Source organism: Oncorhynchus clarkii, chromosome 4 (genome assembly GCF_045791955.1).
Source record: "Oncorhynchus clarkii lewisi isolate Uvic-CL-2024 chromosome 4, UVic_Ocla_1.0, whole genome shotgun sequence".
In the NCBI taxonomy this organism is placed as follows: domain Eukaryota; kingdom Metazoa; phylum Chordata; class Actinopteri; order Salmoniformes; family Salmonidae; genus Oncorhynchus; species Oncorhynchus clarkii.
In genome coordinates, this window is record NC_092150.1 from 63,955,514 (window position 1) to 63,979,532 (window position 24,019).

Genomic DNA, 24,019 nt, shown 5'->3' on the forward strand with positions numbered 1-24,019 from the left:
ACATATCGCAACGTATGTAGGTTCTGTATGAATGTGCGTTGTTGTATGTTGCAGTTCCCGCCTGTCAACCCACACCAGTCTACTGGCCATCATCATCTCCTGGCTGGTATTGTAAGTAGGCACTTATGCTCTAAAGCACCTCCTGAATATACTGTACAATATCAGTGGTATTTGTTTTTCTGTATACTGTATGTCACTCTTCTATTGCAGTATAATACAGTCCTGTACATGTCCAGGGTAATATATCCTTCTCAAACTTGACTGAAAAGGTGTTGATTCCATTTATCTTCCAGTGCATCATATATTCACAGACAATCCATTTCCACCTACAACTATGACAGGTATTTGGTATTATTTTAATTCTTGCCAATCAGGCATTTAATGTCAACATTAACAATATTTAAATGTGCCTGACATTTTGTTTGCAGAGCTCTGTGTTGTTATTTGGGCGAGGAGTTTCTCTTGACCATGTGACTCGACCAGGAAAACCTCCAGGCCCTAGTTACTAGGGCTGAGTGATATTTGCGTCACAGCCTCTGTTTACTATATGTCCTTACGTCCTTATGGCCTTGTATAGGTTTCTAATGATTATCTCTGGGTGAACATTTGAGTAGTGTTAGCAACAACCATTTTGAAAATACTAAAGATTTACATCTTTAAACTGTTCTGTACTATGTTCCTTTATTGGTCTGTCAGCTCCTCGAGTTGCAGTGGCTTTTCCCAGCAGTCTCTTGGTGTTTCCTGGTGCTTCTCACCTCAAAGATCTTGTGTTTACAAAAAAATAAATACATGTAAAAGCCCTTAATTATTTTCAATTACATTCTGTCACATGAATTACTTTTCGTGCACCATATTTTATAACTTCAGTACCATTTAAGTATAGTACATGGTTACCAAGTATTCAATGAAAAGGCATTGTACATAGAAGTCTAACTGATCTGTTGTCTTGCTGTTTAACATTATCTAACGTCCCTGGTTTAGTCCCTAGTTGCTCACCACCTCAGCTACTTTTTTCTCCTTGTCGTCACATACAATTTTAACTAGCGAACCTGTTTGATTTTATCTAGAGTTGTACGTGATACATGATGAGATATGTCATCTGGGTTCCATTTGAATTTACCACTTCTTTCCATCATCTCCACTGCCCATTCCAACAGCTCATCCAGCTCAGCCATTTTACCAAGCTCCTCCAGCTTATCAAGCTCCTCCAGGTTATCAAGTTTATCAAGCTCCTCCAGTTTATCAAGCTCCTCCAGCTCAACCAGCACCAGCTCAACCAGCACCAGCTCAACCAGCTCAACCAACAGCTCCAGTTCTACCGGCTGAACCAGCACCTGCACCAGCACCTGGACCAGCACCTGGACCTGCACCAGCTCCATCGACTCAAGGTAATTATTATCTCAGAACGTAAACTCTAACTTAGTAGCTGATATTGGAACTAGGTCATCTTTCTCTAAAGGGACAGAGTGCTTGCAAATAATATGAATATTACTTTTCCACAAAGATAGAAACAATGCTTATATTCCCTCCATGTAAATTAAAATGCTCATATTCAATTCAATATTTTATTTATTTATTGACCCTTTATACTGTGCTTGAAAGGAAACTCTTAACAGACTGTTTTTCCATTGAAGAACCACAGGCTCCCAAAGAAAAGGCTGCCTCCACAAAGAAGGGTACGAACATATTGTGTTGATTCAAAGGGATACACTTACATAACTTGTTCATGTCTGATCGGAACACATTCTTCTTCACTCTTAGTTCCAAAGGAAAAGACCAAGGCAGCTGCCTCAAAGACGGGTAAGAGACTCTACATACCAAATCATCCTTCACACTAACTGAAAACTGTATATGTTCAGTACTTGTTATGTAAATGAACTCAATGGTAAGAGTTTCAGTGTTAGAAGTTACTTCAGGCAAAGGTAAGATAGCTGCTTATAAGTATTACACCATAGCAGACACACATCGATCAGATTTTCTACTTATATTTTGTCAATCATTCATTTTTTCCCCCAGAGTCTCCTAAAGGAAAAGTTAAGACGCAAGGTAAGAGTTTGTACAATTGAACGGGATCATTGCTTTCTGTATTTAAATACAGTCAGATAGTTTCTATCTCTTTCTTTCCTTCTAGAACTTGTGGTGTCCAAAGGGAAGTTCAAACCAGCTGTTGTGAAGAAAGGTAAAGTTTTTTCTCCGTACATTGTTAATAACATGCTGCGTATTTGACTTTTATTTGAAAATGTTGACCATGATATTTTCATTCCAGGAGCTGTTGTCTCTGAAGAAAAGACAAAACCTTCCACGACAAAGAAAGGTACTTCAGCGTAGGTTGTAATATGTATACACAGGCATTTTATATATGTCTACCTTTTAGAGTTGTTCAGTGTGTGAATTTACGTTTTTTTTGGTCTGTGTTCTGAGTTTCAGAGGTTGTTGTTTCCAAAGATAAAGCTAAACCAACAACTGCCAAGAAAGGTAACAAATATATTTAGTTGCCATGGGATTCTCAGAGCAACATTGAGCTGTATGTATACTGTATTTTGAATGGTAAAGCATATTTTATTGTATTTTCCTTTGTCTCAGATCCTGTGGAAAAGGACAAGGACAAAATAACTCCTACAAAGAAAGGTAACATCAACTTAGATCAAGTTATTCCAGTCCACAAATTAACATATGTTCCAAGTGTGGATATATATATATATATATATATTTTTTAGAGCCTGCAATCTCCAAAGAAAAAGTCAAGGCAACCACTAGCCAGACAACCACACCCTCTACCAAGAAAGGTAATACTGTATTTCACAAATGTTAACTTGAGTAAATGCTCACCATGGGTTGTAGTTAGACACATATTACATTTATTGTTTCTATCAGAACCGTCTGCTGCAAAAGCCAAAGCCAAATGGTCGCTTGTAAAGAATGGAATAGCACTTCCTATATCCTGCTTGGCTTAATTAACTTGTTCAATCAGGAGCCTTATTATCTTTGTGTTTTATTAGTATGTAATGTAATAAATAATAGAATCTCTGCCCTAGTTGTTTTCGAACCCGAGGCCCCTAAAGAGAAAGCCACTCCAAGAGTCCCCACTATGAGAAAAGGTAACCACACAAATGTAGTGGTGCCAATGGCAAAAGCCACCGGAAGAGTTGTCGCTATAAGACCCTCGTCTACGAGAAAAGGTAGCCACACAGCAATTTAAATGTTTTTTCACACTAAATACAGATTATTTTCAGTTAGATACAATGAAAATTGGAATCAGGCTGTCTAACTGTGCTCACACTTTTAGGCCCTGCAATGAAGGAGAAGCTAACTCACGCACCTGAAGCAGGCACAGTAAAGTGCATCAGTCCCATCTATTAGTGTGCAGAGCAGAAACTGAGTATTATGTCTTTCACTGTTTTCCCTTTGCATTTTTACTACGTGGTACATTAATAGAAACTTCTTCCCATCAGCAAAAGAGAAACCGAAAGTGGCAGAGAGAAAAAGTAAGAAGGAGTTGACTATGCTTCGAGTGGACCTTTGAGGGTTTTTTTGGAAACAAACAGGTTAACACTTCAAGGGAAGTTACAGGTAGTTGCGAGTAGATACCCATATACTTCCAGTCACGGCGCTAATGTTAGTTAGCACTGGCTGGCGGACTTCATTCATACTGGTGACCTGGACCTACAGCGGTTTAACAGCTCTCTCCCGTTATGTACTCTAGCACCTAATGGTTATGAAACCTACAGGATGACCCATATTAGCAGAGTGGGAGCTTGGTTTTTTACACAATATATAATAATATGTCACTTGCAAAAAATCCTTCAGAAGGATGCTGCAACATCTCTAATACATCCAGTTTTTCCTCCAGTTATCTCTCGATGTTAATAAGATTGTGCTATTCCATTTCCTCTGTTGGTGAATACCGTCATCGCGTGCTCAACCCTCCATCACATTACTATGGCAACCCTTTCCCGAGGCCCACAACATGGATGAGTTTATTTCCTCGCTCAATTATTGTATTGGCTAAACCAGTATGAACAACCTCTGAAATGCAGCATACCTGTCACGGTTTTCTGTATGGGAAAGAGAGTCAGACCAAAATGCGGCGTGGCTATTGCGATCCATGTTTAATGAAACTGAAGCAACACGAATCCAATACAAAAACACAATAAACGTAACGAAAACCGAAACAGCCTAATACTGGTGCACAAACACACGACAGACAAAGGACACTAAGGACAATCACCCACAAAACCCAACACCAAACAGGCTACCTAAATATGGTTCCCAATCAGAGACAATGACAAACACCTGCCTCTGATTGAGAACCATATCAGGCCAAACATAGAACTAGACAAACTAGACATGTAACATAGAATGCCCACCCAGCTCACACCCTGACCAACCAAAACATAGAAACATACAAAGCAAACTATGGTCAGGGTGTGACAATACCGAATAACTGAATACGTGTTCTGCGGAGCATGGAGCGATCAGGTCATGTATGTAGGTTTGAGTCTCTCATACAGGCATCCTGATTGTCTCCACACTCTCCTGAGCAGTTAAATGTAGGGTTCAAATGTTTACCTGACGTTTCTTTTTTTGTCTACCCTCAGCATATGTTCTGCTCCTTCCAACCAATGCCTAATTTCCTCCCTGTATCTAGACCATTACCATAGGATCCCTCTCTGAATTACCTCCCTGTATATCGCCTGCGGTTTGTCTGCATGGTAGAGCAAAGTGCCGATTTACTGACCTGGGTAATGGGTTTGGAAGAACTTCACTCCAGATGTACAGTAATTCCCTTCAAGGACTTGAACCCTAAAATCAAACACAAACAGTGGGACATCTGTGAAAACAAAACAAACATGGTTAACGCTATATGGCTTCGCTGTGTTTTGACTACATTGATGACAGGCATACAGTAGGGTGGAACAGGGTGTCATCTGGGTATTACATATCCTTTTGCATAGCTGATGAATCTATTTTCATTAGAATGAAGGAAGTGATTTCAACGGTTTTTAACTCCCTTGTCTAATTCCAAAGAAAGAACCTGGTAGCTTTGTGAGATTCTCAAAAGCTTGCCTTTAACCCTATAAAAAACACTATTCCGTGCGATTTACCCTGGCTTTACCCTGAGGCTGTTTACACCAGCCAAAGACGAGTTTAAAAAGTCCCCTTTGCATTCTTTTATAGAGCTTTATGCTGAAACGTATCTTGTAAAGGGTGTTGTTGTAGAATGTTGTGTAGGCAAAACAGGTAGCTAATGAAGGAACATTTGATCTGTGGTGTTTCTTAGATTGGATTCTTATTGGGGTCAAAACCCAGACTCCCCTTGTATGTCTTGCTGCACTGCAGGCAATCCATTGTACAGCACTGAACCCGATTTATACGTTCCCACACAAGGTTAGGGAAAGAGTATGCGTAGAGTATGCGTAATGTAACATCATCAAAGAGGTTTTTTTATAAAAGATGGGAATCTGTTTGGATTTGTGATATAGATGGACCTGATGACTGCTAAGACCGGCATGTTCCTACCGTTTTGACGTTTTCACAGATAGATTAGAATACATGTCACTCATATACATCTTTCCTCCTTGCATAAGAAGAAGACAAGGTGAAGGATGTGAAGGCATCAGGCGGTGGGTTCTGTTCATATAAAAGTATATAAATGCTAGGATCTAGTTTAAATAGATGCTGCTACTGAATTCAAAACGGATTAGATGTTGTAAAAGCTAGCTACCGTAGCAACATCGACGCAGTATACCGTATCTGTTTACACAACTACAAACAGTCTCTTCTTTTATCTTCCAATAGAGCGATCAGATATTACAGTCCTTGTTTGACTAAGCCTCATCCTTTAGCTATGGTGTGTGTGGGATGGGCTGCAGCGTCATATTGCACAGGCCAACAACACTAGATTCCATTAGGGGAATGTTCTATTGAGTGAACCAGTGGATTCTTGATTTTCTAGTCCCATCCCTTCCTGATCCATCTTCCAAGTCACTCTCTCCTCGCGTCCTGTGTGATTTGCCTCACACCGTACCCTGAACCTTAAGCAATACTTAATCATTATTGTCAGTATGATGGCTATCTACATGTAATGCATGTATAATATTAAAGCAAAACTGACTGATTTACGTATATTTTAAGACCTGATTGAGCAGCAGTTACTTTCTTTTAAATAGGGGTTGTAGTCATGCTTGTGTTCACTGCCATGTCCTTCCCACTCTCTGCACTTAGGGTATGGTAAACGAGCATACAGTACATTATATATACTGTACCATATACTCTAACGCTGTTGGTAATGCACAGCTCCAGTGTTTCCCCTATATTCATTTAGCAACGGTGGGCCACTCCCAAAAATGTGATGTCATTTTTGGGGGGGACATTTTTTAATACATTTTCGGGATGGTAAAAATAGTTTTCAGTGCAAATGTATGCTGCTGTTGAATTTTAAAAAAGGATTAGATGTTATCAAACCAAGCTACCATAGCAATGTCTACGCCGTGTATCTGTTTACACAACTACAAACAGCATCTCCTTTTATCTTCCATTAGAGCGATCAGACATTACAGTCCTTGTTTGACTAAGCCTCATCCTCTAGCTATGGGATATCTGGGATGGGCTGCAGCCTTTCATTGCCAGGCCAACAACACTAGATTCCAGTAATGAACTGAGCTGAAGAAAAGTGGAAATCCGGTATTGACCATGTGAAATGCAGCCTATATCAAAGTGCGGCTGCCAAGACTTTTAATCAATAAACCTGAGGCAAATGGCTCAATTTAATGAATGACCTCAGGTCAACTAGAGTGATCAATCAATAGATTGTGATGCGGCATTGAGTTCTTCCATGCCATTTCAGTCCCTCCTCAACATAAATACGTAAAAGACTAGAATTGTTTACTGCGTGCATAGTTAATTCTCCAACTTTTATTGACGGTCACGTGTCAACGCAAGGTGCACAGATTGACTTATAGTTGTCATTTAAACGCTGTTCGTGAATGACTTGTTCAAGTTTCAACTAATTCAAACGCTGTTTGCATAATTACAGTTAAATAATACATTGTCGCTGAATAATGTACATGGTGCAAAACCTTTATCTGATCCCGGCATACACCAAAATGCTTGTAAATGTGTCATTGTATTGTTATTGTAAATGTACTTAATGTTGTTGTTTTTTTTTCAGCCAAAGCTAAAGCCACACACTCTGTGAAGACGGCCCAGCCCACTAAACCACGTAAGTAAATGTTCAATCCCGAAGCAAGACATCTCCTTTCTTTCGATAAGCAGGTCACTTCCTGTCTTTTGTTTGTTTACCACGTGAATCCATGTAGGGCTTAATGCATTCCCTATCTTGCCTAAAAGTGGAGCAGCCACAAAGGAGGGGTTTCAAGGGTTTGAATATATCTGTCATGCTAAATAGCACCATCAAATGTGTTGTTTTTTTATTATTCATTGTTTTATTGAGGAGCTCCTTGTCCATGGATCAACCTTGTAAATGTCATATTATAATCACTGGATGCCCTCTTTTTCTCTATTATAGTGTTTTGTAAAGCGGCACATTTTTTATTGAATAGCATGCCACGCATAATGGTATAGCATTATAGTGATAGGTTAACTACATGCCAGCATCAGTTAACTTTCTCATGCTTATTAAACACAAAACACTAGTTGACAAGAAGAAATTGGATCTGTCAAACGCCATGACTTTAGACAAAGGCCCGGCAGAATTACTATGGGTACTCGACAGCGCAGATCTGTTTTGAATAAGCGTTGCATGATTCTCTTTCACATCAATCATTATGTACATTTTCCCGGAACAAACAACACATGAAAAATAAAACCAGTCTCTCGTCACTTGATTAGAGAGGACGTTTATGCATGGCAAAACTGAAATTACAGCCATGTCACTTTGTGTTACAGTTTGAAGAGAAAATGTCTGAGATTATAAGCAGAGTTTGAAGAACAGGTTAACTGGCATTTGTATCTTCTCATAGATAAAGCTGAGAAGGCTGAGAATACTAAAAAGACTGAGAAGGCTGAGAAGACTGAGAAGACTAAGAAGACTGAGAAGGCTGAGAAGACTGAGAAGGCTGAGAAGACTAAAAAGACTGAGAATACTGAGGAGACTGAGAAGACTGAGAAGACTAAAAAGGCTGAGAAGGCTGAGAATACTGAGGAGACTGAGAAGGCTGAGAAGACTGAGAAGGCTGAGAAGACTAAGAAGACTGAGAAGGCTGAGAAGAAATCTGTGAAAGAGTCTCAAGGTATGTTGGCTCAAAGTATCAAATGATACCTTTCCTCAAACAGTTCATACATTATTGATGTCTTTTGATGATTTATGCTTGATTCTTTTTTCCTATGATTTCAGAAAAAGAAGTAAAGACCCCTGGTAAAGCAAGTGAGTAAATACCAATGCCTTGTGCCTGTGCTTGATTCAAATGAGATACGGATGTAGCATTGTGGTGCTCTGTCTAACCGTCTGATGCATTTACTATTTAGGATTATCTCAGTGTGTGGTCTCAGACTAGTAAAATCCAAATGTAATGTGTAAAACATTTACTGCTACGGTAGTCTGGAAGTGGGAATCATATACATGTGATTTTTTTATGATTTCATATGTACACACCATTTATACAATTGATGTAATGTTGATCATATGCAAATATGATTTTTATTAATTAACTACTGTAGCAACAGTTTCCCTTGCAATTTCACATTACAATGATCATGTGTTTACCATTTCTAGAGATTGGGGCAGAATCTTCTTTAGCTTCTACTCAGGACTAAGGTAGTAGCTATATATTCCACTCCACTGGTCAACTCAAAAGAGAATAGGATTCTGTCTCTCTACTGTTAATTGCTCTGTGGTGATTTATTGGGAGTAAATTAATCGTGTTGATGATGTGCTATTAAACACTGTTCACGGAGCCAGCATTTAGTTATTGAGAGAGATTATGCCTAGTGAGAAATAGTAATAACACTTACTGGATTTTAAACCAAATGCATTAAAGACATTAGGGGGATGTTCTATTGAGTGAACCAGTGGATTCTTGATATTCTAGTCCCATCCCTTCCTGACCCATCTTCCAAGTCACTCTCTCCTCACGTCCTGTGTGATTTGCCTCACACCGTACCCTGAACCTTAAGCAATACGACATGTACTGTATGTATAATATTATAGCAAAACTGACTGATTTATATATATTTTAAGACCTGCAGCAGTTGCTTTCTTTTAAATAAGGGTTGTAGTCATGCTTGTGCTCCCTGCATGACCTTCCCTCTCTCTACACTTAGGTTATGGTAAACAAACATACAGTACAGGATATGTACCATGTATATTTCTTATATGTTTTATATGGGCATACTGTATATGGTGGAAACATATATGCCCATATATGCTTATATATGTATCCACACATATACTGTAAGTGGCAGCACAATTAAGTAGTACCCACAAAACACCAGTCTCAACGTCAACAGTGAAGAGGTGACTCCGGGATGCTGGCCTTCTAGGCAGAGTTCCTCTGTCCAGTGTCTGTGTTCTTTTACCCATCTTAAACTTTTCTTTTTATTGGCCAGTCTGAGATATGGCTTTTTCTTTGCAACTCTGCCTAGAAGGTCAGCATCCCGGAGTCGCCTCTTCACTGTTGACGTTGAGACTGGTGTTTTGCGGGTACTATTTAATGAAGCTGCCATTGTGAGGTGTCTTTTCCAGCTACAATAGTCATTTACAACATTAACAATATCTACATTGTAATTCTGATCAATTTGATGTTATTGTAATGGACAAAAAATGTGACCCCAAACTTTTGAACGGTAGTGTATGTCTCATACAGTATATGTTGAAATATACAAGAATTGGCCCTTTTCATATATGTGACATATATTTCTGCCTTATATTCACATACATATATTATATTTGAGATTCTTCAAAGTAGCCACCCTTTGCCTTGGTAAGAGCTTTGCACACTCTTGGCATTCTCTCAACCAGCTTCATGAGGTAGTCATCTGGAAGGCATTTCAATTAACAGGTGTGCCTTGTTAAAACTTAATTTGCGTAATTTCTTTCCTTAATCCGTTTGAGCCAATCAGTTGTGTTGTTACAAGGTAGGTCTGGTATACAGAAGATAGCCCTATTTGATAAAAGACCAAGTCCGTATTATGACAAGAACAGCTCAAATAAGCAAAGAGAAATGACATATATGTTTGACACATAGTATTGAAGTGTTTATGACATTAATGTCCCTTATATGTCACAATACATGTTAACATATATGTTTCAGGTCATTATTTCAGTGGTACTAGGTAATAAAAACGACACAAAACACAAACCTAAAGTAATCCTACACATTACAATTTGTCTCTCATCGCTTCTCAATTCAGCCATTTTACTGTTGTAAGCCGTTCCCGCTCATCGCTTTGTTGCATCCGGGAAGCGCTTCATGACAGCATCTGTGGGTGGGGGGGTGGGGGTGGGGGGGGGGCGACAAATGTAAGATAAAGAGAACATAGAACAGTTATGGGTTGTTTAATAAGAAATCCTTGGCCATTAATGCCCTATTTACAATGATTGACTTGTAAATTCAATTAAGGGATAGTTCACTTGTAGCCAGTCAGATGGTTCCTTACCCTGAAAGCAGTCTATGGGCCAGTAGGAACTGTAATCCATAATTCAAAGTTGTTTAAATAGTCACTATTAACTTGAGGGGATTTAGCCACAAACATGTAACTTAGTCAAATGTGTGTTTTTTTGTTAGCCAACTGACTATTTGGTGTAAAAAAGTTAACTATCCTTTTAACATCTTTTAACATCTTCACTTATATTAAGTAGAAATTGACCCCAACCTGTTATGGGGTATTAATTTTTAAAGGGATACTGACAGATTTCGAGATTTAGGTCTTTTTTTTTTTACTTACCCAGAGATTAACTCATGAATACCAATATAATCTCTGCATGCAGTTTGGAGATTATTGAAGTTAGCATGCCATGAGTGATGTCATAGTCTTTTAAAAATACCATGACTATACCCGCACACTGTCAAATGCTCATTTGATGAACAAAAAAACTGCTCGGCAGTTATTGCAGTACCTTTTTCACTTTTTCTCCCAGTCTTCTCCCCTTTCAGCTTTGCCACCTAGAATTTTTTCAAATGAAATAAGTGTGTCATAAATAATTCTCCAAAGTCATAATGACACAGCCAGATATTCAAATGTGAGTTAGTTCTGAAGATAATGTTGTTGTTTTTTCACCTTTATTTAACCAGGTAGGCCAGTTGAGAACAAACTCTCATTGACAACTGCGACTTGGCCAAGATAAAGCAAAACAGCGCGACACAAACAACAACACAGAGTTACTGTCACAATCGCGCACTCGGACCAACGTGCAGCGTGATCTGGGTTCCACATCTTTATTTCGTGAAACACACAAAAACAATAAAGAAATCCGAAATGTGACGACAATGGAGTGCTAACATACAACTAACCATAAACAATATCCCACAAAACACAGGTTGAAACAAGCTACCTAAATATGATCCCCAATTAGAGACAACGATTACCAGCTGCCTCTAATTGGGAATCACACAAAATCACCAACATAGAAAAACGAAACTAGAACCCCACATAGAAAATATAAACTCGCCTAACCCCAAGTCACGCCCCGACCTACTCATCCATAGAAAATAAGGGTTCTATGGTCAGGATGTGAAATTTACACCTGGAATAAACTAACGTACAGTCAATAACACAATAGAAAAGTCTATATAGTCTATATATACAGTGTGTGCAAATGAAGTAAGATTAGGGAATGACTCTGGCCTATCTGTACTACAGATAATACATACAGTGCCTTGCGAAAGTATTCGGCCCCCTTGAACTTTGCGACCTTTTGCCACATTTCAGGCTTCAAACATAAAGATATAAAACTTAATTTTTTTGTGAAGAATCAACAACAAGTGGGACACAATCATGAAGTGGAACGACATTTATTGGATATTTCAAACTTTTTTAACAAATCAAAAACTGAAGAATTGGGCGTGCAAAATTATTCTGCCCCCTTAAGTTAATACTTTGTAGCGCCACCTTTTGCTGCGATTACAGCTGTAAGTCGCTTGGGGTATGTCTCTATCAGTTTTGCACATCGAGAGACTGACATTTTTTCCCTTTCCTCCTCAGCTCGAGCTCAGTGAGGTTGGATGGAGAGCATTTGTGAACAGCAGTTTTCAGTTCTTTCCACAGATTCTCGATTGGATTCAGGTCTGGACTTTGACTTGGCCATTCTAACACCTGGATATGTTTATTTTTGAACCATTCCATTGTAGATTTTGCTTTATGTTTTGGATCATTGTCTTGTTGGAAGACAAATCTCCGTCCCAGTCTCAGGTCTTTTGCAGACTCCATCAGGTTTTCTTCCAGAATGGTCCTGTATTTGGCTCCATCCATCTTCCCATCAATTTTAACCATCTTCCCTGTCCCTGCTGAAGAAAAGCAGGCCCAAACCATGATGCTGCCACCACCATGTTTGACAGTGGGGATGGTGTGTTCAGCTGTGTTGCTTTTACGCCAAGCATAACGTTTTGCATTGTTGCCAAAAAGTTCAATTTTGGTTTCATCTGACCAGAGCACCTTCTTCCATATGTTTGGTGTGTCTCCCAGGTGGCTCGTGGCAAACTTTAAACGACACTTTTTATGGATATCTTTAAGAAATGGCTTTCTTCTTGCCACTCTTCCATAAAGGCCAGATTTGTGCAATATACGACTGATTGTTGTCCTATGGACAGAGTATCCCACCTCAGCTGTAGATCTCTGCAGTTCATCCAGAGTGATCATGGGCCTCTTGACTGCATCTCTGATCAGTCTTCTCCTTGTATGAGCTGAAAGTTTAGAGGGACGGCCAGGTCTTGGTAGATTTGCAGTTGTCTGATACTCCTTCCATTTCAATATTATCGCTTGCACAGTGCTCCTTGGGATGTTTAAAGCTTGGGAAATATTTTTGTATCCAAATCCGGCTTTAAACTTCTTCACACCAGTATCTCGGACCTGCCTGGTGTGTTCCTTGTTCTTCATGATGCTCTCTGCGCTTTTAACGGACCTCTGAGACTATCACAGTGCAGGTGCATTTATACGGAGACTTGATTACACACAGGTGGATTGTATTTATCATCATTAGTCATTTAGGTCAACATTGGATCATTCAGAGATCCTCACTGAACTTCTGGAGAGAGTTTGCTGCACTGAAAATAAAGGGGCTGAATAATTTTGCACGTCCAATTTTTCAGTTTTTGATTTGTTAAAAAAGTTTGAAATATCCAATAATTGTCGTTCCACTTCATGATTGTGTCCTACTTGTTGTTGATTCTTCACAAAAAAATACAGTTTTATATCTTTATGTTTGAAGCCTGAAATGTGGCAAAAGGTCGCAACGTTCAAGGGGGCCGAATACTTTCGCAAGGCACTGTACATAGACATACTGTACCACAGCCATTGTCGCATAGAATTGGAATGAGTAAAATGGACATTCCCATCTGAAACAGTGTTGGTTTGGGTGAACCTAGCCTCTTTCTAGTAGCCTCTTTTCACAGGCAATGTATCTCCGACACAACGCCTGTTATCCGTATATGAGCAGAATGTCGGCCCAGTTCCACCTAGTTCCATCCTGTCCCACTACCCGCAACTGGACTTCCTCTCACTACCATATTTGGTGGTGAAAAAACATTCTAAACTGATGCTTCAGCTTTATAGATCCTGTGATGTGTCTGGATTCGCCCTACTGTCGGTGACCACATAAAGTGCAGTTGGAAAGTATTCAGACCTCTTTACTTTTTCCACAATTTGTTACGTTACAGTCTTATTCTAAAATTCATTAAATAAAAAAGTTCTACACACAACACCCCATAATGACAAAGCGAAAACAGGTTTTAGACATTTTTGCACATTTATTAAAATGAGCAATCGGGGGAGAAATCCTTGACCATTAATGCCTGACCCAGTGGTCTGGGAGGTGACCAAGAACCCGATGGTCACTCTGACAGAGCTCCAGAGTTCCTCTGTGGAGATGGGAGAACTTTCCAGAAGGACAACCATTTTGGCAGCACTCCACTAATCAGGCCTTTGTGGTAGTGGCCAGACGGAAGCCTCTCCTCAGTAAAAGGAACATGACAGCCCGCTTGGAGTTTCCCAAAAGGCACCTAAAGGACTCTCAGACCATGAGAAACAAGATTCTCTGGTCTGATAAAACCAAGATTGAACTCTTTGGCCTGAATGCCAAGCTTCACATCTGGAGGAAACCTGGCACCATCCCTATGGTGCAGCATGGTGGTGACAGCATCATGCTGTGTGGATGTTTTTCAGTGGCAGGGACTGGGAGACTAGTCAGGATCGAGGGAAATATGAACGTAGCAAAGTGCAGAGAGATTCTTGATGAAAACCTGCTCCAGAGCACTCAGGACCTCAGGCTGGGACGAAGGTTCATCTTCCAACGACCCTAAGCACACAGCCAAAACTATGCAGGAGTGGCTTTGGAACAAGTCTCTGAATGTCCTTGAGTGGCCCAGCCAGAGCCCGGACTTGAACCCAGATCGAACATCTCTGGAGTGACCTGAAAATAGCTGTGCAGCGACGCTCCCCATCCAACCTGACAGAGCTTGAGAGGATCTGCAGAGAAGAATGGGAGAAACTCCCCAAATACAGGTGTGCCATACCCAAGAAGACTTGAGGCTGTAATCGCTGCCAAAAGTGCGTCAACAAAGTACTAAGTAAAGGGTCTGAATACTTATGTAAATGTCATATTTCCGTTTTTTTATGTGCAAAATAACTGTTTTTGCTTTGTCATTTTGGGGTATTGTGTGTAGATTGATGAGGGGGAAAACTTTGTCATCCATTTTAGAATAAGGCTATAACGTAACAAAATGTGAAAAAAGTCAAGGGGTCTGAATACTTTCTGAATGCACTGTATCTGTTTAAGAGAACAAAGAAAAAGAGACAGGAAGAGAAACGGTTAGTTGTCACTTCTTCGAGTGTTGTTGAGGGGAGGGGGGACACAAACCACTGTGCTCCCCCGCCCCCTGCTGGTGGCAAAAGGAATTAACAATACCCAAAGGAAATCCTTGGAGGACTCAGGCCCAAATAAGCGTGGATTTCAACGATATACAGTCATGGATTAAAACAACAACATCTAAACCATGTTTAATAAATACAATGTGATTCCATAACCTTGTGGGCAGCCACAACTATAGTGTACAAAAATTAACATTCATTCTTAGATAGGTTTTTGTGTGTTTTTAAAACTTATACATCACAAATCATAAACCTACAATAGTCTACGCCATCCCAATCTAATCTCAAAATTATTTGGCAAGTATCATATACAGTAGATACAAGAAACAACAAAGTAATAATATGTTTGCTTAACACTAAATGCAATTAGAAAATAATTTATTCCTACATGTAAAAAACTCAAACGTTTCAATAAATGCATTTAACAAGGGGGGGGGGGGGTGACTTATATATGTTATTAAAATATAAGATCATATATTTAAAATGGGTTTTAAATATATGATGAAATATTAAAAAAATAATATGTCATGTTCTTTGATATGCAGTGCCAGTCAAAAGTTTGGAGACACCTACTCATTCAAGGGTTTTTCTTTCATTTTACTATGGTAACAGCTCTCCTTCCTGAGGTAATTGCGATGTTAATGCGTTCATCTCATTAGTTAAGAGTATCCAAGGTTCCAGCATTTAGCCACATTTTCCTTATTTGGCAACCGGTGTTGCGCTTTGGACTTATGCTGTGGATTCTCTGTTTTTCTCCCTAAGGACCAAACAATAAACCTGTGTCATATTTGATTTGATTAAAAACATTAAAAACATCTCTTTATAATGGGGAAATGATTCTACTTTCTTCATCCATCACAGTAGTTTTAAGGTCATTTGTATCATTGAAATTCACAGTCCATTTTTCCCAGTGGAATACTATAGACTTTCTGATCAGAATTCCCCAGGAGAGTGAGCCTTTCTCATGTCAGCACAGCCGCACGCATTCCCTGCATCCCTGTAGTCTCCACAGGGCTGGATAAATCCCATTGGGGTTGAAAGGGTCTGCTTTGAAATTCCCTTAATATTCTCTGTAATGGATATATTAAATCTACAGTAGGGGGAAGAGAGACCCATCACATTGTGTATTTATACAAGGAGAATATATACATTGGGTACCTTGAGATAGTCTTTGTCCTCTCACTCTCATACATGTTCTATCTCTGATTCTCTGTGTTCTTATCCCACGTCAGAAGATTCTCAGACTGAGGAGAGTGCCCCGGACAAGAAGAAGACGTCGGGTAAGATGACTGATGGAGAAAGTTCTGTCCATCATAAAGGGAAACTCCACTCAAAAACGGCCTTTTGGTATTTGTTTCATTAGTCCACTGTTGATACAGTCCCAAAATGTCAGCAGTTTTCAAGATATTGGCCACAGCATCATGCTTCTTCTTCCTGTTAGCAAACACATGCAAAAATAACAAATCCTTAATTTATTCCTTATTTTTCCTCATTGTACCTTACAGGTCAAACATTCTTGCAGTGTGTTTTTATTGGTGGAAAGAGTGCCCACTACCCTTTGCTACCTTCCACCCCTGGTGTGACCCCTGTGTCGATGAGCCCAGCCATGCAGTCCATGATGATGCAGGAGGTGCAGCAGCAGAAAGCCCGATCAGTGGGACAGTAGACGAGCTCCTCACCCCTATGCTGCTCCCTCATCTCAGTCTGCACTTCAACCTTAACCAGCAGGTGGCGCTGCTTGTATTTACTGCTGGCCCACTGGCTTCTCATTGAAAACAGAGGACAATCAGGAACTAAAGGGGAAGGATGGATGGACAGTACAGTATTATTTATTTTTCTATGACCGGTCGAGCTCCCGTGAGTTTCTAAGCCCCTAATTTCCTTTCCTTTAGTTGTGGCTTTGCTGCTTTTTCAACACTCTTAGAAAAACGGTTACAAAAGGGATCTTTGGCCGTCCCAATAGGAAAATCCTTTTTGGTTCCAGGTAAAACCGTTTTTGGTTCCAAGTAGAAACATTTTGGGTTCCATGTAGGGCCCTCTGCGGACAGTGTTCTACATGGAACCCAAAAGGGTTATACTTGGAACCAAAATGGTTCTACCAACAAGGGTTCTTCAAAGGGTTATTCTACGGGGACAGCCGAATAACCCTTTTAGGTTCTAGATTACACTATTTTTTCTAAGAGTGTAGCGCTCAGTGTTGAATTCTTTGTGATCTATGTTTTCCTGTATTTCTCTGTGTTCTGATATATTTATTATGAAAGATGTGTAGGTTATGGATACATCACCTTCAGCAGCAAATGGAATTGATCATTTCTGTACATTTCAAACAAATGCAATGTACACATGCATATAATTTGTATTTTAGCTGAAGTTCAATGTACTGTATATAATGTACATCTTGATGTTAAATCTTGTCGTTTACGTTTGTCGAATGGTTACTTCACACCATTATTTTTGTTACATCACAACATTCATCAAGTTAATGATTTCAATACTTGTCTGTACATTGATTTTTGGGCCATACATCTATGGCACTCGGATATAAATGGAGTTAGGAGTTTCATTTCATGTTTTGATTCTATTTTGTTGAAGGAAACTCACTGAAAATGCTGTGCAATAACAAATGAACAATGTTACTCACTTTGGCCGAACTTGTCCATGTTTGTAGGTTTCTGTTGATGTGTGTCATATCCTGCTAATATTGCACTCTGTGCCTGACCTGTGTCAGGAAATCCTAAACCATATTTTGAGACACTATTGTAGAAGTTGCGCATCAAATCCAGAGTACAAACGATACTGCAAATAAACAATGACCCACTGGGCAAAAACAGGTTGAATGAACGTTGTTTCCATGTAATTTCAACCCCCCCCCAAAAAAAATCGCTGTGATTGTGGAATCGACGTGGGAAACTGATTCGATTAAGTCCTCAACGTAAGGGCATTTCATATTCTTTTCACCCAACTTTTAACCTAAGTCTAATGACATATGTCGTTGATTTCAAGTTGAATTCACGTTATTTTACAATTCAACCAAATGTAAATCAAAACTAGACGTTGAACTGACGTCTGTGCCCAGTGGGGAAGATCTTCAGAAAATATATTGTTTTAATTGTGTGGCTTTGTGCATCATAGTTTGGTCAAGAAAGAGGATAGATATTTGTTTTTGCCTAAAAATGGCCCTAATATATATTTTAGATTCAGACATAATATCATTAGTTAATGAAAAAAAGTTAAAATGTAGTCCCCCTTACAAAGATGACCAGGAGTTTCCACCTACAGTAAACGTGTCTACTCATTGTCAGATGTTATAAAATATGGTTCACAGGCATGCTAACACCTACTGTATAGATCTGCCCAGATCTACATACACACATGAACATGGCCTTATCACTCATCACTTACACTGTGATGTTGTTTTATGTATTGTATGTTTAATGTATTGCTTCCATGTAAATAACTGCATCAGCTTATATTTTGCTGCTTGGCATGTCAGTAAAGGATTGTGGGATATTGAGTATGGTAGAATTACTCATGGGAGCTCCCGTTGTTAACCAGAAGAACCTCTTTCTCGCTCTCTCTCTCACTCTCGCTCTCGCTCTCTCTTCCTCTGAGGAGTGTGTGTAATGAGAATGCAACACTAGAGGAGGTCAAGTCAATGACTGTCCACATGTTTTTTTTATGACCAACAATGATTATCGTGAGATGGCGTTATGATATTATCCTGTGATATATAGGTGTGGGTGACTTCATCATCCTGTCATGTTCCTATCATGGCGCTTGCTTCTATGCGTAGCAGCCCGACTGCTGAAATACAGTGCCCTCCATAATTATTGGGACAGTGAAGCATTTGTTTCTTATTTTGGCTCTGTACTACAAAAGTTTGGATTTTAAATCCAACAGTGCCAATGAGGTTAAAGTGCTGACTGAGAGCTTTATTTTGAGGGTATTTTCATCCATATCGGTTGAACCGTTTAAAGATTACAGCACTTTTGTGCATAGTCCCCCCCATTTTAGGGGACCAAAAGTATTGGGACAAAGTAGTACAAATGTAAGTATTTTGTCCTATATTCATAGCACGCAAAGACTACATCAAACTTGTGACTCTACAAACTTGTTGGATGCATTTGCTGTTTGTTTGGTTGTGGTTGTGGTTGTGGTTGTGCAGTCCCTTTTATTGTAAATAACAATAGAAAACACTTATACATCAATGTAAATGGTACCATATGATTACGGATACTTTTTTAATGAATCGTGAAATTTTGAGTGAGTTACAGACAAAGAATTACAAACACAAGAATATCATACCCCCAAGACATGCTAACCTCTCACCATTACCATAACAGTGGAGGTTACAATTTGTGTGCGTCTGTAACTTTCTCACTCATCATTATTCACGATTCATTCAGGATTATCCGTAATATGGCAGCATCCACACATCCACATATTCTCATTCACAATAAAAGTGACTCCAAAATGACACAATACATTATTTACCATGAATTTCTATTGGGTACAAAATAATCTGAAATTAAAAGCAAATGCATCCAACAAATGTGTAGAGTTACAAACTTCATGTAGTCACTGCGTGCTGTGAATATGGGACCAGATAATTAACTACTTGCAAGTATTTGCTTTACTGTCTCATAAAGGAGGGCACTGCATTTTCAAGTAGGTGTGCCTTTTTCTGATAATGGTGTTGCTGAGCTGAGTCCAGCATTTAACTGGGCTCAGCTCAGTACGAGACTTGATGTCAGGAGTCCATGTTTCAAGACCATGTGAAAGAAAATATTGGATCTGAGCTTAGATGTCCTCGCTACAACAGAAGGGACGATAAGTACAGTTGACGTCGGAAGTTTAAATACACTTAGGTTGGAGTCATTAAAACTAGTTTTTCAACCACTCCAAAAATGTCTTTTTAACAAACTATAGTTTTGGCAAGTCGGTTAGGACATCTACTTTGTGCATGACACAAGTAAGTTTTCCAACAATTGTTTATAGACAGATTATTTCACTTATAATTCACTGTATCACAATTCCAGTGGGTCAGAAGTTAAGATACACTAAGTTGACTGACTTTAAACAGCATGGAAAATTCCAGAAAATTATGTCATGGCTTTAGAAGCTTCTGATAGGCAAATTGACATCATTTGAGTCAATTGTAGGTATACCTGTGGATGTATTTCAAGGCCTACCTTCAAACTCAGTGCCTCTTTGCTTGACATCATGGGAAAATCAAAAGACCTCAGAAAAACAATTGTAGACCTCCACAAGTCTGGTTCATCCTTGGGAGCAATTTCCAAATGCCTGAAAGTACCACGTTCATCTGTACAAACAATAGTACGCAAGTATAAACACCATGGGACCACGCAGCCGTCATACCGCTCAGGAAGGAGACGCGTTCTGTCTCCTAGAGATGAACGTACTTTGGTGTGAAAAGTGCAAATCAATCCCAGAACAACAGCAGATGAAGTTGTGAAGATGCTGGAGGAAACAGGTACAAAAGTGTCTATATCCACAGTAAAACGAGTCCTATATCGACATAACCTGAAAGGCCGCTCAGCAAGGAAGAAGCCACTGCTCCAAAACTGCCGTAAAAAACTACGCTTTGCAACTGCACATGGGGACAAAGACCGTACTTTTTGGAGAAATGTCCTCTGGTCTGATGAAACAAAAATAGAACTGTTTGGCCAAAATGACCATCGTTATGTTTGGAGGAAAAAGGGGGAGGCTTGCAAGCCGAAGAACACCATCCCAACCGTGAAGCACGGGGGTGGCAGCATCATGTTGTGCTTTGCTGCAGGAGGGATTGATGCACTTCACAAAATAGATGGCATCATGAGGAAGGCAAATTCTGTGGATATATTGAAGCAACATCTCAAGACATCAGTCAGGAGGTTAAAGCTTGATCGCAAATGGGTCTTCCAAATGGACAATGACCCCAAGCATACTTCCAAAGTTGTGGCAAAATGGCGTAAGGACAACAAAGTCAAGGTATTGGAGTGGCCATCACAAAGCCCTGACCTCAATCCCATAGACAATTTGTGGGCAGAACTGAAAAAGCATGTGCGAGCAAGGAGGCCTACAAACCTGACTCAGTTCCACTAGTTCTGTCAGGAGGAATGGGAAAAATTTACCCAACTTATTGTGGGAAGCTTATGGAAGGCTACCCGAAACGTTTGACCCAAGTTAAACAATTTAAAGGCCAGGCTACCAAATACTAATTGAGTGTATGTAAACTTCTGACCCACTGGGAATGTGATGAAAGAAACAAAAGGTGAAATAAATAATTATTTCTACTATTATTCTGACATTTCACATTCTTAAAATATAGTGGTGATTGTAACTGACCTAAAACAGGGAATTTTAACTAGGATTAAATGTCAGGAATTGTGAAAAACTGAGGTGAAATGTATTTGGCTAAACTTCCAACTTCAACTGTATAGACAATACATGGTGACTTGAGAGCCCATACTGTGAATCCCTGAGCGTAAAGGCTGAGCAATGACTTTGTTTTGACTGTAGCTGTCTCAGCCTGCTGTATGGTATCTATCTACTATCTATCCATACATTTTGCAGTGGTACAGTAAACTGTCTTTTTCCAAGGACACGTGCATCCACAGTCAGCAACAACAGCTCGACAAAGTGTTGAGAAGTAGGCCAGAGAATAAAAGAAACTTGACTTTGAAGTTCCAGAGCTCCATTTCCTGTTCCACCAGAGGAATTGCTGCTGTGTGCTGTGTGTTGTTTTCTGTGGATCTGACTAATGGCTGGGGGCAGAGTCCCCCCACCATGAGATACACTCATCAACGATAAACATCAACAACAACAGCAGTGAATAATATTTTTTCATAATTATAACTATGTCTTACCTTTCTATTCTTGTATTTTTTGTCAGGGAAACTTGTTTACTGGTGGTGGAAAGTACTTGTTGGTTAACTGCTCTTCATTATGAGCTTGGTCATATCATCATACATTTCCCAGTCACTAGGTATAACAAAGCAACGACAAAGACAACCATACCGTATGAGGTTTTAATACCTTAAGTTTACTTGATTTACAACAGTGCTGCTGGCACATTTCAGTGAATTTATTCACTTGTGGAATGTTTTGACAGAGTACAGACCTCAGATATACATGATTCATAAGCACTGAATATGTGACGATTATGTGAGCTGTAACAATGTCATTTCAAAAACATTATTCAGAATTTAAATATGTTTTGGGTTGTTTTGTTCTTTAAGACGATTCAGTTTTGTTAATTGCCTGTATTATGCATGACTGTTATTTGAACAAAGACAACACATTTTGCAGTTGTTGTCCCTTGTTTTCAGCAACACTCTGGTGCACTACTGTAGGACTTGAAATATTAGCTATTAACAGACCTGTCAGACATCAGTTGAGATACATGTAATGGGTGGATATAGATTGCACTGCTATGAGATGTGAACGCTCTGTTGATTTCCTGACATGCACGGAGGAAAACAAACTCTACACCTTATGTAACAGCAACAATATTAGATATGTTCCCAAATACTAAATTCAACGTAGATACATTTTCTTGCCAAATATACACAAGGGACATTTTTTATTTTGGGCTATTCCTTTTTTATAGCCCTTTACCCTGGGTTACCTTGTCAGTGCTCTATTCCTACTTTGTGAGACTATTGCTCAACTTTCTCCCTGCTCTGCTGTAGCTCTGTCCTGCAATTAATCACAACAGGATGTCACTGATATGTTTAATGATACTGTTCTTATGTTGTAGTTTTCGTTTTTGAACAGTTTTAATGAAGTCCAAACTCTTATTTAAACAACAGCACATTATTTATTTTTAAATCCCCCCAAAAATATATTTTCAAAGTATGTTGTACATGGAGCATAAACCAACTGGTAATACAGTACTCATATAGCTTTGCAGTATTTATGTGAATTCTTATTTTTTCGTTCCTTTGTTTTGTTTTCAGAACAATGTTCTCTTGACGTCTTTTTTTGTCAACCTTGTGAAGTTTTTAGTATACAGTACCTTAAGCAAAACGTGGCTCTGGACAATGCAATGTAAGCATTACGAATTGAGTAAACAAACATGTTAACGTTTAAAGGTCTTTGTGTTTTATTTTGGTATGGGCTAACTTCATATTATAGATATAGATGTCTTTAATATCTTCTAGTCATGGAAGGGATAGTTCGGGATTTTGGCAATGAGGCCCCTTTTATCTACTTCCCCAGAGTCAGATGAACTCATGAATACATTTTTTGTGTATCTGTGTTCAGTTTGAAGGAAGCTGCTAACTAGCGTTAGCACAGTTTCTAACTAGCGTTTAGCAAATCTTCAGTAATCTGTCCTTAAACTGTTGTATTCTGCACAGCACATTGTCATGCCACCCAACCACAAAGTTATCTGAACCTTGGGCACAACAGTGACTATAAAGGCAGTTGTTTAGGCCCAATCCTCTTATGTCCATCTTCCCCTGTGTAACAGCAGTCCTTATAGACAGGGAATAAAACAGCAACGATAATACTGTTTCTGCAACAGAGGGATAATCCTACCTGACATTTGTATTGCTTTTTATTTTACCCCAGTTATGAAGCAGGCAACCTTATGTGCTGCTGTATAGTGATTCCATCAATTGCCGCTGTGTTTTTATGACACTTTACCAGCTAGAGAGCCTTTAAGACTCCCAGGACGGTGTATATTCCATTCCCAGGCCTGAGAGGGGAACTACAAATAAGACAGAGTACTTGAGGTGTGTTTGCCTAAATATCATGCAGTGCAGAGAAGTGCTGTTCTTAACATTGAGTCAGTTCCACAGATACTGTATGAGTGGAGGCTACTGTATGCCAAAGGACCTTAGTGGCACTGTATAATTTGATTATTGGGTCCGTCCTTTCTATTTTCTCTCAAGGCTCCTCCCAAACTGGCCCAACAAGAGGAGTCAGTCAGCCCAGCCCACGCCTGGGCCATTCATAAATCTAATGGAAT

General features: G+C 39.4%; 1 protein-coding gene across 14 annotated transcripts in view; it reads left to right on the forward strand.

Annotated features, from left to right (window-relative positions):
• LOC139407136 (triadin) overlaps positions 1–23,137 on the forward strand; it is a 56,261-nt gene extending 33,124 nt beyond the window's left edge. For 3 of the 14 annotated variants that reach the window (XM_071150570.1, XM_071150574.1, XM_071150576.1), the window contains 15 exons: positions 55–111; positions 294–341; positions 1,158–1,388; positions 1,635–1,676; positions 1,762–1,800; positions 2,017–2,046; positions 2,132–2,179; positions 2,267–2,314; positions 2,428–2,475; positions 2,584–2,628; positions 2,718–2,786; positions 7,172–7,222; positions 7,983–8,252; positions 8,357–8,386; positions 16,548–23,137. In XM_071150570.1, coding sequence (XP_071006671.1) covers positions 55–111; positions 294–341; positions 1,158–1,388; positions 1,635–1,676; positions 1,762–1,800; positions 2,017–2,046; positions 2,132–2,179; positions 2,267–2,314; positions 2,428–2,475; positions 2,584–2,628; positions 2,718–2,786; positions 7,172–7,222; positions 7,983–8,252; positions 8,357–8,386; positions 16,548–16,708 — 1,217 coding nt within the window. In that variant the 3' untranslated portion in view covers positions 16,709–23,137. Of the gene's footprint in view, positions 1–54; positions 112–293; positions 342–1,157; positions 1,389–1,634; positions 1,677–1,761; positions 1,801–2,016; positions 2,047–2,131; positions 2,180–2,266; positions 2,315–2,421; positions 2,476–2,583; positions 2,629–2,717; positions 2,787–3,035; positions 3,180–7,171; positions 7,223–7,982; positions 8,253–8,356; positions 8,387–8,734; positions 9,017–16,274; positions 16,323–16,547 lie in introns of those variants that run through there. The other 11 variants (XM_071150567.1, XM_071150566.1, XM_071150578.1 and 8 more) reach the window with 8 other exon arrangements.
• The last annotated feature ends 882 nt before the right edge of the window (positions 23,138–24,019 follow it).